This window comes from Aplysia californica, unplaced genomic scaffold, assembly GCF_000002075.1.
Source record: "Aplysia californica isolate F4 #8 unplaced genomic scaffold, AplCal3.0 scaffold00518, whole genome shotgun sequence".
Lineage (NCBI taxonomy): Eukaryota > Metazoa > Mollusca > Gastropoda > Aplysiida > Aplysiidae > Aplysia > Aplysia californica.
Window position 1 is genome coordinate 249,518 of NW_004797788.1, and position 25,763 is coordinate 275,280.

Here is a 25,763-nt window from a genome sequence, read left to right on the forward strand (position 1 = left end):
GTCAAGATTTTTGGAAATCCCTGAAATCTGGGTTAGCCCCTTTGTCCTTAAAAGTGACCATATAGGTAATGAAAAACAGTCTCTATTTGAAGTTGAAAAAGAAAATTCTTTAAAACATCAAGATATTCATCAATAACAATATTTTATAAAAACCAAAAATGGCAGATTTGTTATCAATACATATAGAACTATTTTGGGATCATGGTAATCCAAGAAATAAAATGAAATGGAAATTGACACTTTATTTTATCTACATTGAGCACTTCACTGTGTCATAGCCATTTTATCTTTCATGCTACGCTGATGAACAAACACAGACAACTGGGTTGTAGATTATAGCACATCAGGTTGTATGTCATCAAAGAAAAATGAAACATTATTTTAGAACTAAAAGAAGGCCAACATGTAATAACAATGGCACTAAACCATTACATTTTTTATATCACAAAGAAAGTTCTAGTATATTTTTGAGTAAAATCCTTCAGCTGTATAGTAATCAATAAATAAGCATCACAATATAAGGGTATCAAATACAACAAAAGAAACAAAAAGCCTGGTGTTTTACGAGTCCAAAATGATGAGTACTACAGACATCATGTATAGTATAACTTAAGCATTCAATGAAATGTCAAACCTGTAGCGGGGGATGGGCTCTGTCAAATATGATGTAATAGTAATAATGTCTGGACCTCAATGCATAGAATTTTGTATTATAGCACTGTTTAGAGAACATGTGTATTGAGATTCCCCTTGTTTTTAAGGCTAACATCTATGTTAATAGGCTATTATTCCCTCGTTTGGAATTTTACAGAATAAAAGATACCTATAAGCAATTTTTCCTTTTATCTTTGATATGTTATGCTATGCACAATCCTGGAAATACTAAAAATTCTTGTTAAACAAAAAAGTCATGAATGTTAATACAATAAGAGGTAAAACCAAAACAATTGAAATAGGTAGAAAAAGTAACTAACTGCTGGTTTACTAAGAAAAGAAATGAGATGAGGGGGCGAGTTTTATGAAATAAAATAAATCATGGTTGTAATTCTGGGCAGTGATGCTTGGCATGCCCAAGCTTGGATGTACTCGTAAAGGCAGTGTTTATGCAATCATCATCTCCTGAATTGCTGCTCTTCTTGAATTAACAACATTATATGTTATAAGTCTCCCAGTGTCACTCTTGAAACAACTAATCAAGGTAAGAAAAGCAAAATGTTAAAATCTGCTAAAGGGTTTGGGTTAGTCTTTTAGAGCCAAGATACGATTTAAAAAAATATAATATATAAATACCTAGCTCTATACCTAGTACTCGTTAGCCATTCAGTGTGCCATAATTTTTTTTTAATTTTGGGAAAACTCTTGCCCTCCCCTGAGGAAAAGGGAGCCATTCTTTTATCTCTTAATTGAGTATTGTATTAGTGTCAGTAAAATAAAGAACTTTACCCTTTCAACACGTCTCCAGTGATCACAAAAGTTCACAATAGTAATGAGATCAACATGAAAACTTTTTCGCATCTTTGTTGGGTTCTAGAAAAAAATAATCTCGATCTATACACCAGTGGATCATTGGTGAAAATTTCATCATGCACATTCTGCGTATTCACCTAAAATATAGCAAATTCTTTGACGTAAACCTTGAATCTATATCCCTGCTTCCAAGACTGGTTCTGTCTTTGGCTGAAAACAATCGATCTCTGACTTCATCTCTCCTCAAGAGGTCACGGGTATATGTTTCCTCTCTCCCTGTGTACAGGCCTGTATAAGCATTCAGCGTCAAGCCTGAGTATGGTGATGATCTCTGTCGAAGGTTTTCCTTCCCATTCAAGTAGTCGTGGAATGTGACATGCTTTTTCGGCGACTCTGGATCTCTACCTTTGGATAAGCAAGAGTGGGGGGAGCCGAAGCTGCAGTCTTCTGAAGGAGAAACGAGAAAAACAAAAGGCCTTTGATAAGATGAGCAGGGAGTTGGTCTACATGAACATACAAATACAGTAGAGTCCACGTATGACTTTTGAGAATTACATGTCAGCACCTGTTTCTTTGAAATAACCCCTACGCCCAAACAGTTCTGAGGAAAATTTGTAAAATTGCATGAAAATAAATTTCATATATTGCTATGAAATAATGGTTATGTCATGCCAAAAAAAAAAGCAAAAAGAAGACAAACCTAAAAAAAAAAAAGCAGCCCTGGCCACTTAGTGGCAAAACCCCCTTTTACTTGATGAAAGTTAGTGAACTATAACATGTCATGTACATTAAATTCCTAAACAGAAATGTCAGGGATTCCTGATTTTAAAACCCCAACAAAAACAGTTTATTCTATAATCCTAAAATATCTCTGAATACCGAGCATTAATTAATAGGCATGACACACACACACATATATATATATAATATCTTCAATGTACATAAATTAATGACTATGAAGTCTCAAAAGATCTGTGATCATAAATTATCGTGATAAATAGTCTACGAGTCAAGACTTTTTGCGTTAGAGGGGTACAACTGAGCTGTGAAAAAATGAATGAGTTGAAGGGTGAAAGCAGTATCCATGCACTGTGTGAGTACTTAAACAGAAATTATGAGACTCAAACAAAAAAACAGAAATTATGAGACTCAAACAAAAAAACAGAAAATCTGCATTTCAATGCAAAAAAACGTACTTTTGACATTAAAATAATACACACCAATGAAACCAAACTTTTCCTACAGGTAGGGCATTTTTTGTGTAGGTCAAGATTTCTGGAAACCCCCGAAATCTGGGTTAGCCCGCTTGTCTTTAAAAGCGACCATATATACCCTTTAGCAACAAGTCAAATTGAAGGCATGGCATGTGAAAGAAAAAAAAAAAAAAAGGAAAAAGTGATATGTAATTGAAATACATGTGTCACTATTATATGCAACAAAAGCTGTTCATAACACACAGTATTTTTGTTATTTCAAAAGGGTAGTCATGAATTGTGGAAGTGATCACATACCAGTTGTGGCAAGAATGAAAGTCAAACTAAAGAAACTAAAGAAGAACAAAAAACCCACCAAAATTACAGCTAGACCTTCTGTGCACTGATAAAAAAATGAAGACGAAATATTATGCTGTTGAGGCAAACAGCAAGTTTGAGGAACTTGAACTTCTAGATTAACAAATGAAGAAGAAAAATGGCAAAAAATGAGGGAAAGTCTTCAAAAAGCAACCGATCCACACGTACCTGTCACCAAATGGAAAGAGCACAAAAAATGGATAACTCCAGAGATGCTCGATCTTATGGAGGAAAGAAGAAAAGACAAAAATGTTGAAAAGAAATACTAAGCAATGGACCAACAAGTGAAAAAGAAATGTAATGAAGCCAAAGGCCTAGCAATCCTGAGAAACCTTTATTGGGAACAACAGATAGCAATCAAGGTTGACAAAGAGCTCAGTGAATACAGATCAATCCTCAGAGGAGTATGACAAGGATGTGTCCTGTCTCCAGATCTTTTTCATTTATACAGCGAAATGATACTGTTTAACATCAGCAATTTAAAAGGAGTCAAGGTAGGCGACCACAATATTAACAACCAGCGGTGCGCAGATGATACAGTCTTGATAGCTGACTCTTTGTTTGTTTTGTTTTTGTAAGTGTTTTACGGCGCTCGCAACTGCATAAGGTCATATGAGCGCGCGGGACACATTACATTTTTTCAGTTGGTAGGAAATTTTGAATTTTGCCCGGGTGGCGGCTGAAGCCTACTTTTATCGATTTTAGACCACCAAGGGATCTTTAACGTGCGCAACTTGCACACGGGCCCTCCGAGATTTTTCGCCCTTCTCCGAGAAGGCTAGGTGTAGATCTTTCCTACCAGAAGATCAGGGGTGTGGCTGAAAGACAGCAGTAAGAAGAAGCCAAGGAGTAGCAGTAGAAAGGCTGTAGAAAGAATCAGGAGCCCAGAGGAGGGTGGCAAAGGAGATGAGGGAGTGGGGGCAGAAAGAGGAAACGAAAGCAGACGACAGAACATTGCTAGCAGGACATGAGGTAAAAGGAGACAAATTTAGAGAAGAAAATTTTTCAGTCACTACCTGGATTCGAACCCGGGACCTTTGAATGAGAGGCAAACACCTTAACTTCTAGGCCACGAGAGCCCCCTTAGCTGACTGAGTCTAAGCTCCAAGAGATTCTGAGAGACAGAGACAAGTGAAGAAAAGGGCCTACCACTGAACGCCTAGAAAATGGAATGCATGGTGATATATATAAAAAAGTGCTGGTGTCCCAGTATAGAACAGCACATGTAAGAAAAAACAAACAAACAAGTCAACAGCTTGGTTGCACAAATACACCAGATGCAAAAAGCAAAACAAAGATAAAAAAGAAGATTGCAATATCTATAGAAACTTTCAGCAAGATGGAACCTACCCTCTCAAATAGAAACATAATGGTGAACACAAAAATAAGAACCTTGAAAGCGTATCATGTATGGTAAGTTCATTTGTACGGAGGCGAAAGCTGGACTCTAAACAAAGACACAGAGAGAAGACTGGAGGCTGCTGAAATGAGGTAGGCTATCTAAAAGGAGAATACTCAAAATCTCATGGACAGAGAGGAAAACAAACAGAGAGGTGCTCCAAATGGTAGGATGTGAAATATCCATTATAATCAGAACCATCAGAAGGACAATTCTTTGGCCACGTATGTCAAATGGACTAGAAAAACTGCTGCGGTGTCAAAAGAAAAACAGAGGACGACAAAGAACAACATACACAGATGGCCCGAGCAACTTTGCAATGAATAACATAAAGAGAAAAACCGAGATGATTATCAAACAGACAATAGGAAGGAATGGAGTACCATGATTGTCAATTATTGCTCCTGACCTGACACCCGAAGAAGAAGAGAAAGTCATGAATTGAGTATATTTTGACTTCAGATCAGCCACTTTGGAGGTGGAACTTCATTTTTCAAATATTTCTCTCTAATAACTCACACACAGGAGGAGGTAAAAGAAAGGGCAGAAAGTTGAAAGAAAAAGCCATACAAATCCACAACCTCTTACACTTATGTGAAGAGAGCAGTTTTCAAACAAGGATAGATTTGATATGCTGGTTTATTTTACCATTACACACCCCTCCTGGGGTGTTTCAGATGAATTGAACATAGCTGGTAAAAAAATATTTGATTTTAATTTTAAAACAATTAGAACTATGGTTTATAGCATTTTGACCTGCTATTCTCTTTTGAGACAAGTGCTTTTATTCCCTACCATTAAGATGGGAAACTGTCCGGCCTTTGAATTCAATTCTTTGAAAAAAAAATCTTTTGGCACTTTTTCTTCAAATCCATACTCTTTTCACTTAAATTGCCACAATAAGACCAGCAGTATTGTATAGTATGGAACTAACGTACACATTTAACAACTAAAACCTCTCTTTAACATGGTTAAGTTTTTAAAGAAGCAAGAACTGAAGGGGCTCTACTGTGACATCCCAGTCTTTTTTTTTTTTTAAACAAAAAATAAAGAGTCATATCCACAATTTAAAAAGTGTTTTCATGTACTGAGCAGTTGTAACATCAGTGAGACCAATATCCTGAAGGTGAAAGATATATATACATGTATTTAATTTGCCAACACTCAAAGGTGAAATTTGTCCACCTTATGCATGTACATGACAAAGCACTGTACTGTACTGTGTGGATTACAATGGTGTTGGATGTAATAAATCAAAATAAAAATCAAAGCATGCCACAACACAAACAAAAAGGTGCATAATGCAACATACGCAGAGCAATGAACACATAGAAATCAAACAAAACAATTGTGAGGCAACAGCATTTGATGAATTCTATACGAACAATTACATTGTTAATGTTTCACGTCCTCATCTTAACAAGTTAGATCATTTAGAAGCTGGGCTCTTTCACTCTGCATGGCAGGTCCCACCCACGCTAAATGGAAAACAGCATATCAGAAGACAGATGGAGTTACTAAAACAAAAAACTTTCCAATGTAGGAATCAAACTTACATCTTCATGGTGCTGTGACGAAGAACTTAACCTCCGACCCCGGTTGAGATTTTATAGGCATGTGAAAGGACTACAATGTGAAAAAAAGAAAGTTCAGTTTTCGCAGCTATGACAGTCCACAAAGAAGCCACATTACCACAGGCCCAAAGTCGACCTTTTGGGAGAATACTGATAGGCTACCTTGTAATTCATTGTTAATTACAAAAATTTTTGTCCAGCATGATTATTAGTTTTAGTAAGTATTGCCGTACGGTACTTGCAACCAACACAAATAGCTTGTATAAGTGCCGAATATTAGAGCACTCATCACTAGAGAGTAACATTATAACAGGAAAGAAGGAGAAACAAGGAGGGAAAAGTTAGAAAAAGAGCAAACAATACTAGAGTACCAACTAACTACCTATGTGAAGCATGTCTCCATCTGACTAACGACAAGTGTGTTTAGATAACAACAACTTTTTTAGCTTGTTTTCATTTAAAGTATAGATCAGGGTCTGTTGGTTTCTATATTTCCACATTCACAAACAGTAACATTTTCTTGTTGCCCAACAATCATCAACTAAGATCATACAACATACTTGGACTTTTTTTAAGCAAGGCACAAACAAATTCAGTTCCCACATTATATCCTGACTCTAATATAACTTTTGTAGCATTGAGAATAACTGTGTCTAGATAAACAGAAATCTATTAATAAAGACGGGAATTCGTTTAAATCTTAAAATAAAGCGTAAAATCAGGGCATGCAGTAACTTGAATGAATAATTTACAATTTCATATTTCTGAAAACTTTATTGTTTCCTGTAGAAACATAAGAAAACACATTTTTCACAGCAGTTTTTAATTTAAATATATCATCAAACATTAATCACTACAACTTTACCAAAATACTGGCAATGTGATTGTGTACAAAAAAATCAAAGCACAGGCAATACAGGTGAACAAATTAATCAGAAACAATGATACATGTATTGAGATGCATGATGAAAGCTGACTGTTATTCTAAATTCTCCGAAAAGAAAGATTTTAGATTTCTTTTGGTAAGCTTTTCTGAAAATTTATAAGTCTCGTAATAATTCCCATTTCAAGACAAAAAAAAGCTAAAAGGCATAAACAACGTTACCTTTGTGCAAACAGGAAGGTTTAATAAACATATAAATCAAAAGGAAGAGTACAGTTGTGAAAGCTGAAATTTCTTTTTGTCGTCACTATTCAATATATTTGCACTTTTCCCCCCTTTCATATTAATCACACATAATGACAAGATTTAGACCATTCAATATCCCACCCAGCCAGGCCATCAAACTTGCTAGAGACAGGAAGCTCTTTCTCCCCTCGACGCCCTAGAGGTACAAGAGGACGGATAAAGTAAAGTAAAGTAATGACAAGATTGAGATAAGATTACGAAACGACTATTAGAGTCCGCTTAAACTGAAATGTGCGGGACTACTGGGTTATCTTCAGTTTACAAAAATTGTTTACATTAAAAAAAATAATTAAAAAATAAAGGACTGTATTTTCTTTTGGTTAACCACCGTTTTTTTGAGTAGCTACATTTATTTTAAGGCGACTCCTATTTTTATAATAAAGTTGAAGGACAAGCTAAAATACTACAGTGTGAATAGTGAAACAGTACTATGTGATCACAGCAGAGAAATCTGATTGTGAAGTCAGGCAGAAAATGAAAACTGAAAGCAAAGAGTATACGAGTCCACACAATGCAAGCAAAGTATTTAAGTAATTAACTAATGAGATCACTGCTACAGACGAGCGTAAAAGCACCATGCATGTAGAGGAAGGACTTTGTGACAAAATGGGTCATCTCCAACTCCAATAATTGAATTCCTGGTGGAGGGGGGGTTCCTGTCTTAAAACACAGTGAGCTTCTACTTTATTGCTTTAAAATATTTTGACGCACATCACCAATTATTTTAAACAGCTCCATTTCAATTTTGTCTTCAGCAAAAGCAGCATACAGAGGGTGAATAAAATAATCAACTTTTAAAAGTTGTTCACATTTCAGATATTGAACATTTTGTCAAAAAGCCCTTCATGAAGAAAAAAACTGAAGGTATCATCTACTAAACATTGACATCATCAAAGTGTCTTCAGAGACTACACAAATAAGTACAATCTTTAGGTAGATCTGAGCAATATCAATTAAAAAAACCCCCAACATAGCTTTGTTAGGCCTCCGTCAACATAATTTAGATAATTTAGTAGGTGAGCTTCCATCCTGCCTGTGTGGGCTGAGAGGGATACAATTTCCCTGCAGAAAGATTGAGATACTCGAGAAATCTTCCTTCTTGATAATCCACCTGGGTCTCTTGCCTATGATGATAAAATGCTTAACCCCTATACCAGACGACGGTAAAGCAATATAATTTATTTTAAGTACATTACAGATATAATAATGGAGAGGACAAATTATACCTTATAATTGATAATGCATAGTCTCTGAGAACTAAACACCTCAACTCAGCAAATAACAAAAGGGTGCAGCAGAGAATGGGGGGGGAGAGGAAAGACTCTTATATAACATTTACTGAAAGAAACAGTAAGGCCAGCACACCACTAAATTCAAATCAAAGTTGATTCCCCCCCCCCCCAACCCAAATTACCCTCTCCTTACAAAAAAATTTGGAAAGCTTTACAAACGTTCAAATGAAAGCTGGATATTTTTCAGTGCAACATCAGCAAATAGAAGAAAAAAGTAACTTCTCTCAGAGAGTACAACAAAGATAACCTATGCTTAGGACAATGTTCATTTTATGTTCTTTTTTTTTTGTAACCAGAAAGTAGGCCTAAACAAACAACCCAGGAATGGATATGAGACAACCTAAAAAACTTCAACCAAAAACACATTCCCAGGAATGAAAAATTATCGTGGAATCTGATTAAACTGAAATCTGCAGGATTGCCGGGCTTTTTTAACAATAACCATGTTTTCCGTTTAGCTTAAAATGCTCAAATAGCAAGCACGCTAATGAGATGTAATTTATCACCAAAATCATAAGAATTGCAATACATTCAGAGTTCATGTTCATTAATTATCAATCAGATCATATGATTATTTCTTGACTTCGAATACGGGGGTCAAAGAACCCAACAATCTAATCAAGAAAACACAGAAACTTGGACAGAGCTTTCTTCACAAAAAGCTGAGAATAAAATCTTGACTACAACTGTCATCAATGAAAACTTTTTGGTCTGGAAAAAAGGAACTATAGTTACATTTAACATGTAGGCATACTTAACTTTTTTGTATAATGGCTATGTTTTATCCCAACACTACATTACAAAGGAATTTTATTGGTCTTTCTCTTAACACTTGGTTCCGGTTCTATATTCCAAGTAATAGATATTTAGATGCGTGGGTGATGTGGATTGCAGACAGGAAGCAAAGCGTGAACAACTAATCAGTCATAAGATACATGAATGAAATCTCCACCAGCCAGATAATAAATGGCACTTTACAATACAAAGACATACTTCATTCAAGCGATTACTTGAAAGAAGAACATTAAGGTGAAACACAGAAAGCATATCACACAGCACATCACATCAGACCTTGAGAAGTACAAAAAGTTTATGGGAAAACAGAGAATATCACACTTGCAAAGGGTATGAACAGCGAGATCATGGTTTTGATATAAGAAAGACCGATAAACAGAAGAGAAAACCCTTAAATTAATAAAGTTATCATGTCAAGTGATAAGATAAGATAAGATACACCTTTATTGTCCAGATCCTGGATCTGTGAGAATGTAGCCTTTGAGCATTCATATATCTAATAATGACAATGACATTTAGAGAAAATATATTCGTTACTTGATCCTACATTAAGCAATCAGTGAATTGTAATGTCACCAAAACACCCCCCCCCCCAAAAAAAAAATCACTGACAGTAAACGAATAATCAAAAATTGAAAATAAACAAAGCAGGACTCAGACTCTATGCTCTGTCATTAACTTTAACCTGACACATTTATTGTTTGTTTGTGGCGAGGGGATGGGAATCACTCTGCCTATAGGAGCTTGTAGGAGAGGATTCACACACACAGCAGGCCTGTCTACATTGTTCCCCAGCGTCCTACCTTGTGATGGTGACCAAGGGATGATGGACCTCGGAGTGGCAACAGGTGTCGCAGTAGTAGAGCTGGTGTCTCCACGCCGGTACTGGTCTAGAAGTTCCAGAGCTCTGTTCAGGCAGATAAAATTGAGTGAACAAGAAGTAATAAATCAAAGCTGAGTACAGTATTTCACGGCTATAAAAATGAGGGACCTATGGTTCCAGAGGAAAATCCCGCTGTTGGCGAGTTGCCGCTATAGGAATGCAAAAGGGAATTATCGAAATTGTTCTAAAAATCCACATGATCACCTCCCTTCCATATTATATCAATACAATTTGCGCTTTAGATTAGTCTTCCTTTTCTTGCCAACTTCGTTGATTATCTCGGCCTTAATTCGAGTGAGAAGCATTTCCTTTTGTCTTTGTCGGAAGCCATATTTTCCTGTCTTGTTGCTTGTGCTGTCTATTGTACCGGTAGGCCTACAGTAGAACTGGTGAAGTGAATGCGTGTGTATGCTTGAGCATCAACAATCGCAATTCAATGAATCAGGAATCACACTACACGCTCTCCTCTTCTTTTACTTTTTGGCCTAGTCTAGGGCTAGGGCTATGGCATATACAGTCGAACCTGCCTTAACAGAAACCTGTCTTAACGGAAACTCCCCGCTCCCCCCTTGATATATTCCTCTTTAATTACCTGTATAAAACGGAAACCTGTCCAACGCGGAAACGGAAAGAAAAATCCGCTTCCTTCCGAGGGTTTTACCTGTCTAAGACGGAAAATGCTTTGCCCGCTCAGCCCTGATTTGAAACAAAACTCGCAAGTTTGGTTTTGATTCCACTGGCTCTAACTCTAAACTTAACTCATTCGCTACGCCGAGCCGCGGGGGGTGGCGCAGCTAAAGTGCCGTCAGTACGCTAAGCCGCCCCCGGCAGCTCGAGAACCGATCTTCAATTTTAGTTTAGATTCTATTCCAATCCACATATCCATGTTAAAATAAAGGTCATAATATAATGTTGACTTTCGGGTCAAGCGTTTCCACCGAAAATCGGAAGTTTTCATTCAGTTTTGAAACAAGATTTCAAAGTTTATGCGACTTTGTTTTATCGCGATGTTCAAATTATAGCCCAGACACCAGTCTTACTACTTTTACACAACAAAATATATCATTATTTTGCACATTAAAGAAATCTAGGACTCTTCTTTAGAATATTGATACAATTGGGCTCAAATTGCCATTGCACTGTTATTGAGAAATCAATATTTTTCAGTGCAAGATCTAGATCTAAACTGTGAAATTATTTTTTTCTCCCAAAAATCACTATTTTTTGTGAAATTACACAAAAAGTACCACTCAAGACATGTGTAGGTTTATTCCAAATACAATTCTGAATAATTCCATATACGGCAGGAGTGTTTTTTCTGTTTGCGAATGTATCTTGTCCATTTTTCAAGATTATGGAATTTTTGCTTTTTTTTTTCAATATCGGATGTCATGATTCAAATGTGCAAATTTTATGGAATGTATATAAATAACTACAAACTGTTCACTATTTTCCAGTTCTATATTCATTTATGATTTTTTGATGTATCATTTGACGAGGTGCAAGCATATTTTCTGAGTTCCACCGAAGATGATTAATTTCTTATTTTCAAATTTTATTTGCATCCAAGAAAACTTGTGTTGCATAATCGCCTCTAACAGGAACCAAAGTTCAAAAATACACAAACAAACGTTACACATGTATTCTACAAATCATACTGAAAATTTCGGTGCATAATATGTTAATATTTATTTGAATTTGTGGCCCGAAAGACCTTTGAACTGCGCACTAGTCATCATCTCATTTCGCCTTTCCCAAAAAAATTTGCCCACAAGCCGAAAATAATATGTAGCGAATGAGTTAACGCTATAGCCATGCCGCTGGGCGAGGAAGGGTAGTAGGGGTGCAATTATTTGTGGGTAGATGTTACCCCATCATGTGAGCCCTTATCGATCCAGATGGTCAATGTAGTGTGGGTGTGAAATCTCACGACTGCCCGTGAGAGTGCTCGAGTAGCGAGCCACTTCGGAAACTGTCCTAGGTAGTCAGAAGCCAGAGGTGTGAACTTAGATTGACCAATGCCTGCCGCCCTTATTGTATATCCAGCCGAGAAAAGAGTTCCTTGAATCGGTGTTACAAAGATGGCAGTAAGGGGTGGCATTGGTGGGTGGGGCTAAGGGTGGAAGCAAAGATGTTCAAATGTTTCTGTTTTTAATAGGTCAAACAGTGGTCCTATGAAAGGCAAGCACTAGTGGTAATTGGATAAGTAAGACTGACGCCTGTTATTATCAGACAGGATAGCAATTGAATTTGTCTGAATTTTTTATCATTGCTTGCCGATCGGACAAGTGATCCTTCATCCCACCGGCTGGGCCTTTGAACCCCCCCCTCCATCTCCCCCTAAATTCCCCTGTCTAAGACGGAATTTTTTTCTGGCTCCCTTGCGATTCCGTCTTACACAGGTTCGACTGTACACGCTCTCGCACTGAGCGACTAAGCTACGGCACATCACTTTTGGAGTGGCTTACGTAATGCGTCTCTCCGCACCATCTCTCTTTGCCGCCTGTCCCACCTCACTCATCACTGGACTGGCCAATCACAGCGTCGCACCGCTGACTGCCTGTTTGGAACCCGCCTACAGCCACCCACCAGCAAGCCCCTTCCTCCCAGCTAGACCTTGCTTGATCTCTCCCACTGTATCCAAGTTCAGGCCTTTCCTTGCCCCGCTAGCCCCGAGCACAGGTAATTGAGTTTACATAGGAAAAAAAAAGCGGGGATTGCGGTAAGGTCCCGCTGTAGGGATGGTCTCGTTGTAGCGGGCGCCGCTATAGTCATGTTCTACTGTATTATCTGACCTGAGATATAGTAATAAAAACTGCATGACAATCAAATTTATAAGCTTCTCTCCTTTACACATCTAAATATTTAAAGACCACATATGCAAAATATGTAAGGACTGTTTGTGCACACATGAAAAAACCCAAACCAATGTAAATCTAGAAACCCTCTCCTATCTGCTCAATTAATCATTGACAAATCCAGACCAACTCAAACAAGTTTATTCAGATCAGATACAGTGCTTCCACCAGCTGAAGCAGAAAAGTAAGGAAAATTCTGCTGGGGGTCTGGGGATAGATAGATCTATGTTGGTGAAGAAATCAAACAAGACAAAATCTTGGTGAAAAAATAGGTAGTACGGGTTGTTGGCACCAACACAGGTCTATCTTTCCATTGCTGGCAATGTTTAAAAGCAGGTTCCCTTCCATGGCTACTATAATTTAAATTCAATTTGTCATCGCATCATTGATAGAAGGCAAACCAGGGAATACTGAATAGATATGTACCTTCACAATACAGTTACCCAGTGTATACCCTAATTTTCCTCAATTTTCACGTCTGAATGTCGCATGTCACAACCTCGGAACACCACTTCGAATTATTCTTGATTTTAGTAGTTTTAGCACAAATTTCTTTCATCGCGGCCCTTATCGTGTTCCCCTGCCGTAGAATCTTCGCACTGATAATTTCTCTAGATCTAGACAATAAATTTGCAAAAAAAGTTTCTTTCTGACAGTAATTTTCTGTCTAAGATCACAAGTTAATATACTTGAGCAACATGTCGATTTTCCAGTCGCAGCAACAATCCGAAGATAGACGGAATGACGGAATGATAGCCTAGAAAGGAGGAAAGTGGCACAAAAAGTTTGCCAGATTTTGATCAATCTGCAGGTAACAAAAGTACTGCTGACTAACCCGCAATGAATGCAAGGGGCATAGCGGAATAATGGCCGATGGCAGGAAATGCGCAATCTGGCAGGTTTCTATAACATAAATTATTGCCGAGAAAATTACCGTAAATATCCGTAACTTATACAAGACGATACAAAGGCGAGTACGGATCTTTTGCTATGGAATTCCGGTTGTCTATGCTGTCACAGATTTTTACAGAGGGAGTTGATAATGATGGAGGAACAAATATGGAACTAGCAGAATAAACGGATTTCCGTAAAAATACGGAAGAGTGGAAGCACTGCAGGTATAATACCAGCGTCCCAAGTCCAAATCTTCCTCAACCACATGACCATACCAAGAAACTTAATCTCACACAACAAATAAAACAGTCAAAAAGATGAACTAGTACATACTTTTTCATTTTTTCTTCAGCAAGTTTTTCCCTCAAAGCAACACTTTTTTCGCGACCTGTGGAGAAAGTAAAATGGAAGTTAATGATTGCCGAAGATACAATACAGCATGTACCAAAAGTTATTACAAACAACAGTACTTTCTAATAAAATACAATGAATAAGCCATCTCAAAAATGAAATCAAAGTTTAAACTTCGAAGTCCTCAGAGGGATTCAAGACAAATGTGTCAGCCTGTCACAACCATTTTGTTACATTCCTGTCTTAACCTGGTTTGTATGAATTTGGATAATTTGTTCATTTTAATGCATACAATTTAGGTTTTTGCACAGCAATCTAATTCATAAAAAGCCCTAATAGATAGTAATAAATCAGTTTGTAGGTGGAGAATTTGACGAGATGGTTGAGGAAAGAAAAATTAAGAACAAAAGAAAGAACATTTTTAAAATAAAGTGCTTATTCAGTCTCATCTCTTCGATAAATGATGCATGAAAGCTTTTTTAAAGAATACCATCTATGTCTATGCACATACAAACAAGGGTGTTGTTTTCACTCCTGAAGTGGTTGTTCGTCCTTTAGAAGTGCAGTATGACCATCCATCAAACCCGACCCACAAACAGGCTGAAACCAAGTCTTTCTACGCTACTGGGCAATGATATAGTAGTTGTGAATGACCTACTGAGCTTCTGGTTTTGGTGTAATAGCCTTAAATGTCCTCTCAAATTCCCGTTGCAGGGACACTTTTGAGAAATTTGGGATGGCTTTAAAGTTCAAAAGAATAAAAAGGATTATGGTATATAAGTCTTTAACTTTTACAAAGATCTTACTCTCGAGTTCCTTTTCTTTTAGTTCCAGCTGTCTCATTTTGGCCTGAAGCTCTTCCTGTTTGTTGGCAAGGTCTTGATCAGATCCACCAGACTGATCACTGGCTAAATCACCGCACAACGGGACAGCACTCATTCTTCTCTCCAAGGTTTCCTGCTTGCACTGCACGATCGGATCTGCTAGAATGGAATCGATGCTCGGTCGCCGCACGACCTAGTCACAGTAAATACACGAAATGAGAAATTTGTATATCAAGACTGATATTCTGAAAGATTGCACTGCTGCAAGGAAGTTTTGTTTTTTTAAATTATAGAATATGCAAACACACATGGGAAGAAATTTGTCACCTTAACGTTTACCTTGATAATTAATCTTTACACTAAAAATAAAAGAGACTACACACTAACTCTCCAGTGGTATTTAATGATTCATTCTTCGAACTCTACAGTGTTAAGGGGAAATAACTTTATTGAAGAAGCACAAGCAATGACAGGAGCCTGAAATCGGAATAACCTTACTAAATTAAATAGTTCACCGTCCATTTTCTGTTGTTTGTTAAGTACAGGGTTTTACGGCGCTCGCAACTGCATAAGGTTATATGAGCACGCGAAACACAAGTTGGTAGCATTCGCAACAGTTCACTGCACGGTTTGTCGACAATTAGACTTTAAAATGCTAAAATACTAAAATTCAGTGTAAATATATTTGCGATTTAAAACAACTCTTATAAATAACAATAAAATTTTTTTAACAATATTGTTTCACTTTACAATTTGCCATAAAGGCCAATGGCCTTCACAAAATTTAATATTCTGCTGGGAACAACGACGGAAAAAATGTCTTGCAATTTCTTGCATTTATAATATTTCCTTCGGATCTCTCCAAAGTAAAATCTGTGTCGCATCCGACACAGAACGGCTTCTCATCTCCCTGTAGGAAGTATTTGTGGGTCAGGGCCGTGTGTCCGATGCGCAATCGAGTAAAAATGACTTCGTCTCTTCTGGAGAGGTCCGAAGGATTTCGCTGTTCTAGTTTGGGTTTTATAACATATAGTTTATTGTTTTTCTGTTTTTCCCAGTGGCTCTCCCACAGACTGGAGGTGTCCATTTTCTCCAGTGCAAAAAATGAAGTACAAGACCTGAAAGGATACATTCTTCTGGCACCATCGGCAATTCTTAGCCCCCATGTACAGAACAGTAAAACATTAGAAAAAATGACAAGTAATATATTGTCACATAGCAGCAGGCAGAAGTGCAAAAGCTCAGCAGTAACTCATGATACTCTTTTATGAATATTGAACTATACTTTTAGCTAAGAAAATGTATTTCTAAGAAAGATGAGGCCTCTCTCTATAAACTTCATGACCATGAAGATTCTTAATTTTGCTATCTGAGGTTAAACCTTACCTCTACTTGGATCATCTTACGAATGATGAGGTCGAGTTCTAGAGAGTATTGAATAGGAAGACGAGAAAATTCTCCAACTCTGATCTTGCGGTTCAGTTCACTTTGGTTGGAGGCAGTGAAGGGTGGTACCAAGGCACACAGTTCATACAGCATACAGCCAAGTGACCATACATCAGATTTCTCGTTGTATGACAAGTTGTTCACAAGTTCCTGAGTGTCAAAACAATCAAAATAAAAACAAACAATATGTGAGGCATCATGGTGAAATCAGGCGCTCGTCAAAATTAAGAAATCTAAGATATTGACATTACTTCTCGGGATTGGCAGTTTTTATAGAATTTTAGTTTTTTTGCCTCAACACTGTTTATGTCCATTTAAAAACACATTTCAGTACAGACCTTTACGAAAAAAAAGTTGATTAAAGGCACAGAAAATGTAAATTTTCCGTTTCCAAGGACACCTAATCTATTGGAATCACCAAAATTGGGCTACTGATTTAAAGTTCTTGCATATTTTACCTCTGAAACCAGGTGACCACCGCCTCCTTCAATTACAAACATTTTTACTTTTATTCAAGACAGCTGGGTATTTTTTATCCAACCAGAGCGAGCTTTAAGATGATACCAATAATTCCACATGCCCAAAAAATGACAAGCGCCTGATTCCACTAGTACTGATTTCAAGACAGAAAGAAAAGATCAATTTTACTTTATTGAGACAGATTTAAAGTCAAAGAATAGAAAAAATTGAAAGATATGAGGTCATTTTCCGTACCTATGTGAGGCCAGTGTATAGTAAACCTGAAGAAAACATTTCCAAAACACGACTTTCCTGGATGAACTTTTAAAGAGTCATGAAAACACTTTGCTATACCACCAACATTGGGAAAAGTATGATTGTGCTATAACAAAGGTGGTGGTATAAGTAAAAGGAGTTCCTTTGCTGCCAAAAATAGAATAAAATGATTTTGCAATCTCGTACTGCAGTCACAGATTATATTTTTTTGATCATGGCCAAATATCTCCACAGGTATAACGCCAATGTCAGTAAAGATATATATTTAAACCTTGGTCTGAGCACTGTCTGTATCTGTTGTTACCACACGCTTGAATAAAGACCTGACTTGGTGTCACCACAACAGACTTAAAAAGAGCATTCAAAGTCACTTGTTACAAAGGTTGATCCAATACACACAAAGATCACATCCCCTACACAAGACATTTTAAAGTTAAGGCTTATGTGGATAGTAGTTTCACTTGCCACCAAAAGTGGATGTATTGAGCCTTGTTAATCCTCCCAACATACAGCTTTAGGGAAAGAGATTTCTTTTGTTTTTGTTGAGTGCCAAAAGACAGAAATCTGTCTCAAGACACTTTCCAATACGTATTCAAGAGAAATCTTGGGCCTACAGAAACATTTTGGAAACGCAATAAAACCATGAATAGGCAGTCGCTAGAGTCAAATAAGAATGGACAGGCATTGACTTCTCATGAAAAAGTTTATCACACTCACGGGTGACATATAGTATGGAGTGCCCACATAAGTCTGTGCAAAGCTGCTCTCGTGATGTAAAACCCTGGCCAAACCAAAATCTCCAAGTTTCACATTAGACTCTGCATCAAGAAAGACATTTGCAGGCTTCAGATCTCGATGAAGAACCGCTTTCCCATTTTTCCGACGATGGCACTCTTTCAGGGCCCATGTTGTCTGAATCAAAATTTTCCAAGCAAATTCTTCAGGGATGAAAGATCTGAAATAGAATTTTAGAAACACGATTTTAAGCAAAATACGATTACATTTGCAAAAGATAAGGCATACATTCAATTCAACTGATTTTCTGAAACAACATCAAAACCATTATGATATAAGCTCCAGTTAAAAAGACAATAAACACTTTTTAACTTTAAGCAATTGTTTCATTATTTTAATTGTTAATGTTTTACGCCCCACCAATGCAATTTAGACTATTTAGGACACAAACTGCTTTGAGTCCAATCTGGACTGAGAAGGATACAACATCCCAGTAGATAGATGTAGATACTTGATACAATTACTCCCACACTCAGGAATTTGAAACATCTTTTCTGTATACAGAAGTCAAGAGCTATCATAACATCACAGATGCCACTCTGTTGTCAGTTTTATGCAAGCCATCGACATGATTATAAAGAGTATTTTTGCTTTTATCTGTCAAGATATAAAGCGAAATTCCCCTGTCTAAACCTAAAATCACATGCCAAGTCTTTTCTCCTTTGATCTGCGACAAATCTATTCATACTGTATACTCATAAGCTTTGAAAATGAGCTATTAAAGAGAACAAATTCAACAAAACAATTACTGCTCTGATATACATTTTAAAAAAGCAAGACAACTGGACTAAACACTTAAATTTTTTTTATAAAGGAGCAAAAAAAATCATCGGACCAACAAAGTAGCCGAAACATATTCTAATCAAAGGTGAGTGCATGCCTTCCATTTAAACTCAAACCAGTTACTATCAAAACCTTTCTACCTATGAATGCTATCAAAAGGTGACTGTCCTTACCCTTCTTTCCTGTTGCGAGCGATGATAGAAGAGAGGTCCCCGCCCTGGCAGTATTCCATGATAATATAGATGATGGATCTTGTGCGGTCAATAATCCTGTCAAAGTAGCGAACAATGTGCTGGTGTCTCAGTTCTCGTAGTAGATTTACCTCAGACACTAACATTTGCTTCTCCGACTCGGACATAGAACCATATTCCATCTCCTTCCACACCATAACCTGGGAGATGTAAAAATACAAGAACTGAATGCATACTATACTGATACATTAACGGACCATGTTCATTTCTCATTCAAATGATATACTGTCTTCCACTAGACCAATGTGACAACAGGTTTAGTTGAAGATCTACCAGTTTAGACAGGCTTGGGACCAACGGGTGGGTATCACATGCTGTATCCCGACTAACTTGTCAACCATAATCTTTACCACTGCAAAATTCTTTGATCCAAGCAACAAAGCAAAAATGAATTAATTCACCCACCCACACACAATAGTGTAAAGCCACTGCATTTGGTCTAAAAGTCTTCCAGCATTGTCGTTACCATGGTCAATCAAGGAGGACTAATGCTACACTAAACCGCCTAAAAAATAGCAGTGGACAGTGGTCGATTGGACAACTGGCACCAAAAATATATGATGTCTGTGGGAGTACAAACAGAATAAAATAGGTAGAATGAAGAAATGATACTGGGCAAAGCAGCTTTGTGAGAATGATTCGTGGAACGGAATAGTTTAACTTTTTACTTTACAAGTTGCAAGCATCTCAGCTTAGCAAATCTAGAAAACATGATGTCAATAAGTTCATGCGCCATGATCTCGTAGTCTGAAACAAGTTAATCAAGAAAACAGAGAAACGAATTATAGTATTTCATGTTATAGAATAAAAGCTCAAAGCAAATGTTGATGAGAGAATACACAATACACTGTAACCAAGCGTACTTTTCCATCTTTTTTCCTCTTGATCTTTTTACAGGTACCGTATGACCCTGTTCCAATGGTAGAGAGAACCTCGAAATCATCCAGAGTAGACGTCATTCTTGGGCTGAATGAAAAGAAAAGAGGAATAATGAAAATGATTTGTATTACCACATATAACAATAACAGGCAACTATTAGGAAAAAAGAGAAGAAAAAAATTTATTGAAACAACTGTTAGCCTCTATGACTCATTTAAGGTAATGCAACATTCTTTTCCAACCTAGATATTAAATTAAATAAGTGATAAACTCAGGGTCACTTAATATTTCAACAACATACACCCATCAAATATCTCAAAAGCTGTTTCACTACTTGCTCTAGCATTTGATGACTATATCATGCACAGATTTGGCGTGCATACATATGTATATATGGACAACGATTCATGTAAATTGATCAAAAGTTATTAATGGTCCCAATACCTTTTTGGCAATAGCCAACAATCTGCAATCTGTTCAGATGCGTACAAAGCTCAAGATTTTGAAAGATTTTTTTTTTAGTTTCTAAATTTGTTGTACCCATCGCATGTGGTCATAAATATTTTGTTGAAATTCAAATTCTAAATATTGAAATATTAGCAAAATAAAAAGACATAATAGTTAAGAGAATGAAACATTTTTTATTCTCCATCTTAAATTCGTTTGAATACTCTCTGGGCTTATGGTACTTTTACATTGTACATTAGAACAGCTTGCCGATAATTCATATAATCATTATATAATTCTATGAAAAAAAAAAAGTCAAACAGTGAGCCTGGCAACGATAATAAGTACTAAAAGATGTGGAATTCAAGTAAAAATTCACCAAAGGTCAAAATAGAATTTAGAATGGCTAGTACAGTTACTGTTACAATGGTTATATAATAAAAATGTAAAATACAATTTCATTCTCTATCTCACTCTCCCTCCCTCCCTCACACACACAATCTCATGCATTTCAAATTTTCACCCATTTGATCTCTTTCTCTCTCTCTTCACACTCACTTCATTCAACTATTCTTGGGCTTGCTCATTCACTCATTTCATAACTCAAAATTTACAGTTTGACAGCAAGGTCATACACTTGAAAATATTAACATAACATCGTACAACAAGTGTATACATTAATGAATAAATTTGTGCCTCAGATGTTTCTTGGAACAATCAATATTGGGGGCACACCGATTTGTTTTTAATTTAAAAAATAGATATTTATGATAATATTGGGTGCAATATTATCAATATATCCTTCTATCTCACGATATTTTTATAAAATAGAAAACAGCAGTTTTGTATCATTCTTTTGTTTTCCTGGCAGGAGATGCAGTACAATGAGAAGAATAGGCGTCACACTTACATGATGCTCAGATTTATTTCATTTTATTTTCAACTTTTCTGCTTGATTTTGAAGAACTCATAGATCTAGCTTTTAAGTTTTTCAGCATTTTTATACCAGACAAGAAGAGGATTGTAGGGTCTTTACCTATTTGATATCCTATTATTAATATCTTGTAACTAAACAATGCTCTCGGGAGCTCTCGTGGCCTAGAGGTTAGGTTAAGGTGTTCGCCTCTCATTCAAAGGTTGCGGGTTCAAATCCTGGAAGTGACAGAAAAATTATCTCCTTTTACCTCCTTTCTTGCTCTCTAGCAATGTCCTGTCGTTTGTTTTCCTCTCCATTTGCTGCCCCCACCCCCTCACCTCCTTTGCCCCCTCCTCTACAGCCTTCTACTGCTACTCCTTGGCTCCTTCTTACTGTCTATTAGCCACACCCCTGATTTTCTGGTAAAAAAGATCCACACCTAGCCTTTTCTGACAAGGGAGAAAAATCTCGGAGGTCCCGTGTGCAAGTTGCGCACATATATATTAAAGATCCCTTGGTGGTCTAAAATCTATAAAAGAAGGCTTCGGCCGCCACCCCAGCAAAAATCAAAATTTCCTACAAACTGAAAATGTTTAATGTGTCCTGCGCGCTCATATATGACCTCATGCAGTTGGCTAGGTGCCGTAAAACACTTACCAAAACAAACAAACATAACAATGCGTCTGCCAAGTCTGTAGGATGTAGAGTGAACAGAATACACACAAAGGAAATGGTCATTGATCAAGATCAACAGGAATCTCTATGGATGATGAGAATGGCTTCGGTGACATTACAATTGCTATCTAGACCTAGTGCTGTGACTTATGAAAGCATCTCTTCGTACACAGGGCTGAAAATGAAAAGCTCTCATTTTGTATACACTTAAAGTAGTCATAATAACAATAGATTATAGATTTACATGGCAGACACTTTCACTCACGTTTTCACTATGCCTTCTGATTCGGTCTCATTTCCCTCTTTCTTCTGCCCACACACATGAGGTGGCACAACTTTCTTCAAAGGTCGATTATTACGCAGCTCATCATTCACATTATATTGATAGGACGAAAGATCTTTGCTTGAATGCTGCACCGGTGGCGGTGGTGTGATGAAACCATTAGTAGGTTCTACTAAAATATCCTTTGAAACCTTTGCCTTTGGGGCACTTGAATTTGAAGTTAAAGACTCATTCTCCATTTTTTGAGTCCTACCTGATTTAGATTCTAGATCTAGATTTAGATGTAGTCTTCTACGCTTCTATTTTAACTGAGGCACTTCCAGAATGACATGGCACACAACAGAGCGAAACACTATAAAAAACTGTAACTCGTGTAGTGTAGACTAATTAATGTGGCCTTGCTGAAGTACCAGAATCATTAGATCTATGAAGGTTATAGATCTCTAGGCCTAACGGAGGGTAACTACAATAAAATAACAGCCTGAGCCAGCACCACACTCCATTGCTACTAAAAGCTGTAGAATCGGGAGAAATCAAGCTGCTCAGCTTCACTGATAAATCTCATCAAAGAATCATAACATTCACTAACATCATACAGATCTAGATTTCCAACTACTAAAGTACTAAAGCCACAGCCATGCAAATGACCTGCAGCTTTCAGACGGGCAAAAAATGTATTTTCATGAAACTGTCAGCCTAATTAACTCAATATTATCGCTCGGTGCTAGACCTAGACTCTAGATCTCGATCTCGATCTAGCTGGGCATCTATGACTCAATCAAAATCAAAATATAGGCCTTGATCTACATGCATAGCCTAATGAAAGGGCGCAAGGCGCATAACTCCTGGGGCTGGGGGGCGTCTGTAGTAACGTGAAGGAAACATGTTGCAACATGTCATTATAGAAGAAATCGACAAAGACATACAATATGCATGATTAAAACGGTAAGAATAAAATGCTTTTACTTACTTATACTGACAAGTATTCTTTTTTTAAAGTATGGTGCATTATAACTGATTTACACATTGACCAGAGCAACTTTGACACAACTCACAAATCAGCCATCTTCGAAATTCGCGCTTGATGTATCAGAACTTTTCATTGGACCATCTGGATTCTCCATGATCCTATTAAGTATTTGTTGATTGGTGGAAAGTTTATTTGAGGAAGAGGGAGTTTGGGCACGTGATATCTAAAATGGCGACCTCCAGATATGTTGACAAACATTGAGCATTGTTATATTGTAAGATGCTTTTCTATCGTAGGTGAAAAATTTCACTGGCGCAAAGCGTCGTAATTCTAAACGATGGCCAACAAAAGCGCAGTAACAGGAATAGTGGATTCCTACTTGGTTAATGAACAGAAAACTAAGTTAAAAGATCTGTTCAAATTTTTCTGCAATCATGTCTTTCTGGGACAGTGGGAGCTGGCAAAATCTGCAATCCCAAAGCTGATTAAAGAACTGAGACATTCTGATGTCAACGTGGACTTCATTGAAATGTTGATTGACATTTCAGAATTTCCTTTCTCTCAAAGGTAGGTCAGCCTTGTGGCTCTTTGGCAGCTGCATTGGCATTTGATTGAACTTATTTTTCTTTGAGTAAGAGATTATTATCTCATCATTGTTTGTGTTTTCATCATTTCAATAATAATGACGGCCACCTCTATTCTCACCCGGAGTGAGAATAGTGCAGGCGAGTCTTGTGGCTATTCTCACCCGGTGCGCGTTCACCAAATTTTTGCGTTCACCCTAAACCACAGAATTCTACACTGTGATAACAGAAAAATTGTAGAATTCTGTGCCGTGAACAAACGTTCCATTACAACTGTAGCCTACTAAAAGCGTACAATTTTGTCTGTGGGCAGTGGAGAGAGAGAGAGAGGAGTAGCTCGAGAATTTCCGGGCAAAACAAAATGGCGACCCGCGTAGTTCGGCTCGATTCGAAAAGTTAAATAGCCGTAGCATCTTTGTAGACAACCAAATTAATTTACTTTTGTATTTTAACATCATATTTTAACTTTGTTATGGTCAATTTGATCGTCCACACCGATAGACAGTATTCAGAAAGAGACAGAGAGAGAGAGAAGAGGGGAGGAGTTGATCTTGCGAGAACTTCCGGGCGGGTGAGAATAGCCACTTTCAATAATGACAGTAAATGAGTAATCAAAGTAATGTCATCATTGTTTTTAATTTTTAATAAAGATGTAATCAATCATGGCCATGGCCTTTCTTCGTGATGAAGACCTGTAGAAAGGATGGTCCAGCTCAATTGTAGACATGCTTTTGGCTTACAATATATGAGGCCATTGCTGGACAGGCAGGTTAAGTCAGAGAAAAAGGTTTGGTCCGGGAATGGTTCTGAGGTTTGGCAGTTCTTCCTCTGCCTCTGCATCATCTTCTTCTTTTTAACTGGCCCTGTGCGAGTCCTGTTAAGTTAGTGAGACTGCCTGGTTGGTGGTGAGGTACCAGACTTTGTGGTTTACTTCAAGGATAAAGAATTGTTTCTAATGTGTGTTTGATTACAAACAATCATGTAATGTCCATGAAGCTAATTCGTAATTGTCTTGGCTAGGCTAGACCTACATGAAGATTTTAGATAAGTCTTGTGACATGCTGTGATGAAAGTACATGTGACGTGATGTGACTAATGTAACATAATGCCAGCATGTGCTACAAAATTTTGGTTGTAGTGAATACAAGGGAAGGACTCACGTTGTGCATGATGATAAATCTTCATTGCCAAAAGGAAGGACTTCTGTAATGAGCAACCACCCCAATAATTACAGTGAAGAAGAGAGAGACCTAACCCTAGTCCTAGCCTTAAAACCCTATTCCTCACCCTCTATTTCACAGTGGTCACTCGTAAATAATTCCTCCTTGCCAAAAATACCTCTTTCTAAGAAAGTTTCTAGTTTTAACTATTTTTACTCTTGAGACTAGTCTTTTCAAAGTCTTCTGATTTCCATTGACTTTGTATAGGCGCTCAACGATCTTACACAGAATTTGCAAGCGCGGAAAAACTTACTTACTTTGATTACCATCATTCACATGGTGTGATATTCTGTCATTTTCCCCCAGGTTCTATGGAGTTGGTGTTAAAATCAAGTCTCTTTTGTCAGCACCATTTTATGTCTGTAAAGGGTCATTTATATGACCTTTGTCCTTTTTTTCTTCCTTCCATCCTCATTACTCCATGATTACTGGCCATGGAGACGGGTATTTCATTTTCCAATATATATATATTCTCTGTCTCCCGTGGTTTTCTAAAGTCATCTGGACCGGTTTTACATGATTGTATAAGAAGGTATTAAAACAGTTAAGACCTTGTTGTATTTCCAAAAAAAAATATTTTTCACAGTTCAACGTTTCGCCAATAAGGCTTCATCAGGAACATACTATTTGAGAAAAAAATAAATGAGTGATGACGCCACAGCAACAAAGTGTTCACTATAAG

The 25,763-nt window shown here is 37.3% G+C and overlaps 2 protein-coding genes across 4 annotated transcripts in view; one reads left to right on the forward strand and one right to left on the reverse strand.

Moving 5' to 3' along the window:
• LOC101848992 (serine/threonine-protein kinase Nek2) overlaps positions 1-25,763 on the reverse strand; it is a 27,618-nt gene continuing 1,855 nt past the window's right edge. The window contains exons 1-9 of one of the 3 annotated variants that reach the window (XM_005106179.3): positions 23,278-23,375; positions 19,971-20,073; positions 19,030-19,247; positions 17,996-18,233; positions 16,484-16,693; positions 15,080-15,290; positions 14,256-14,310; positions 10,091-10,194; positions 1-1,914 (exon numbers count right to left, since the gene is read on the reverse strand). In XM_005106179.3, coding sequence (XP_005106236.1) covers positions 1,601-1,914; positions 10,091-10,194; positions 14,256-14,310; positions 15,080-15,290; positions 16,484-16,693; positions 17,996-18,233; positions 19,030-19,247; positions 19,971-20,066 — 1,446 coding nt within the window. In that variant the 5' untranslated portion in view covers positions 20,067-20,073; positions 23,278-23,375 and the 3' untranslated portion in view covers positions 1-1,600. Of the gene's footprint in view, positions 1,915-10,090; positions 10,195-14,255; positions 14,311-15,079; positions 15,291-16,483; positions 16,694-17,995; positions 18,234-19,029; positions 19,248-19,970; positions 20,074-22,289; positions 23,187-23,277; positions 23,376-25,763 lie in introns of those variants that run through there. The other 2 variants (XM_005106178.3, XM_005106180.3) reach the window with 2 other exon arrangements.
• LOC101849718 (zinc finger FYVE domain-containing protein 26) overlaps positions 23,502-25,763 on the forward strand; it is a 61,446-nt gene continuing 59,184 nt past the window's right edge. Inside the window, exon 1 of the mRNA XM_035971834.1 lies at positions 23,502-23,844. Coding sequence (XP_035827727.1) covers positions 23,615-23,844 — 230 coding nt within the window. The 5' untranslated portion in view covers positions 23,502-23,614. The remainder of the gene's footprint in view (positions 23,845-25,763) is intronic.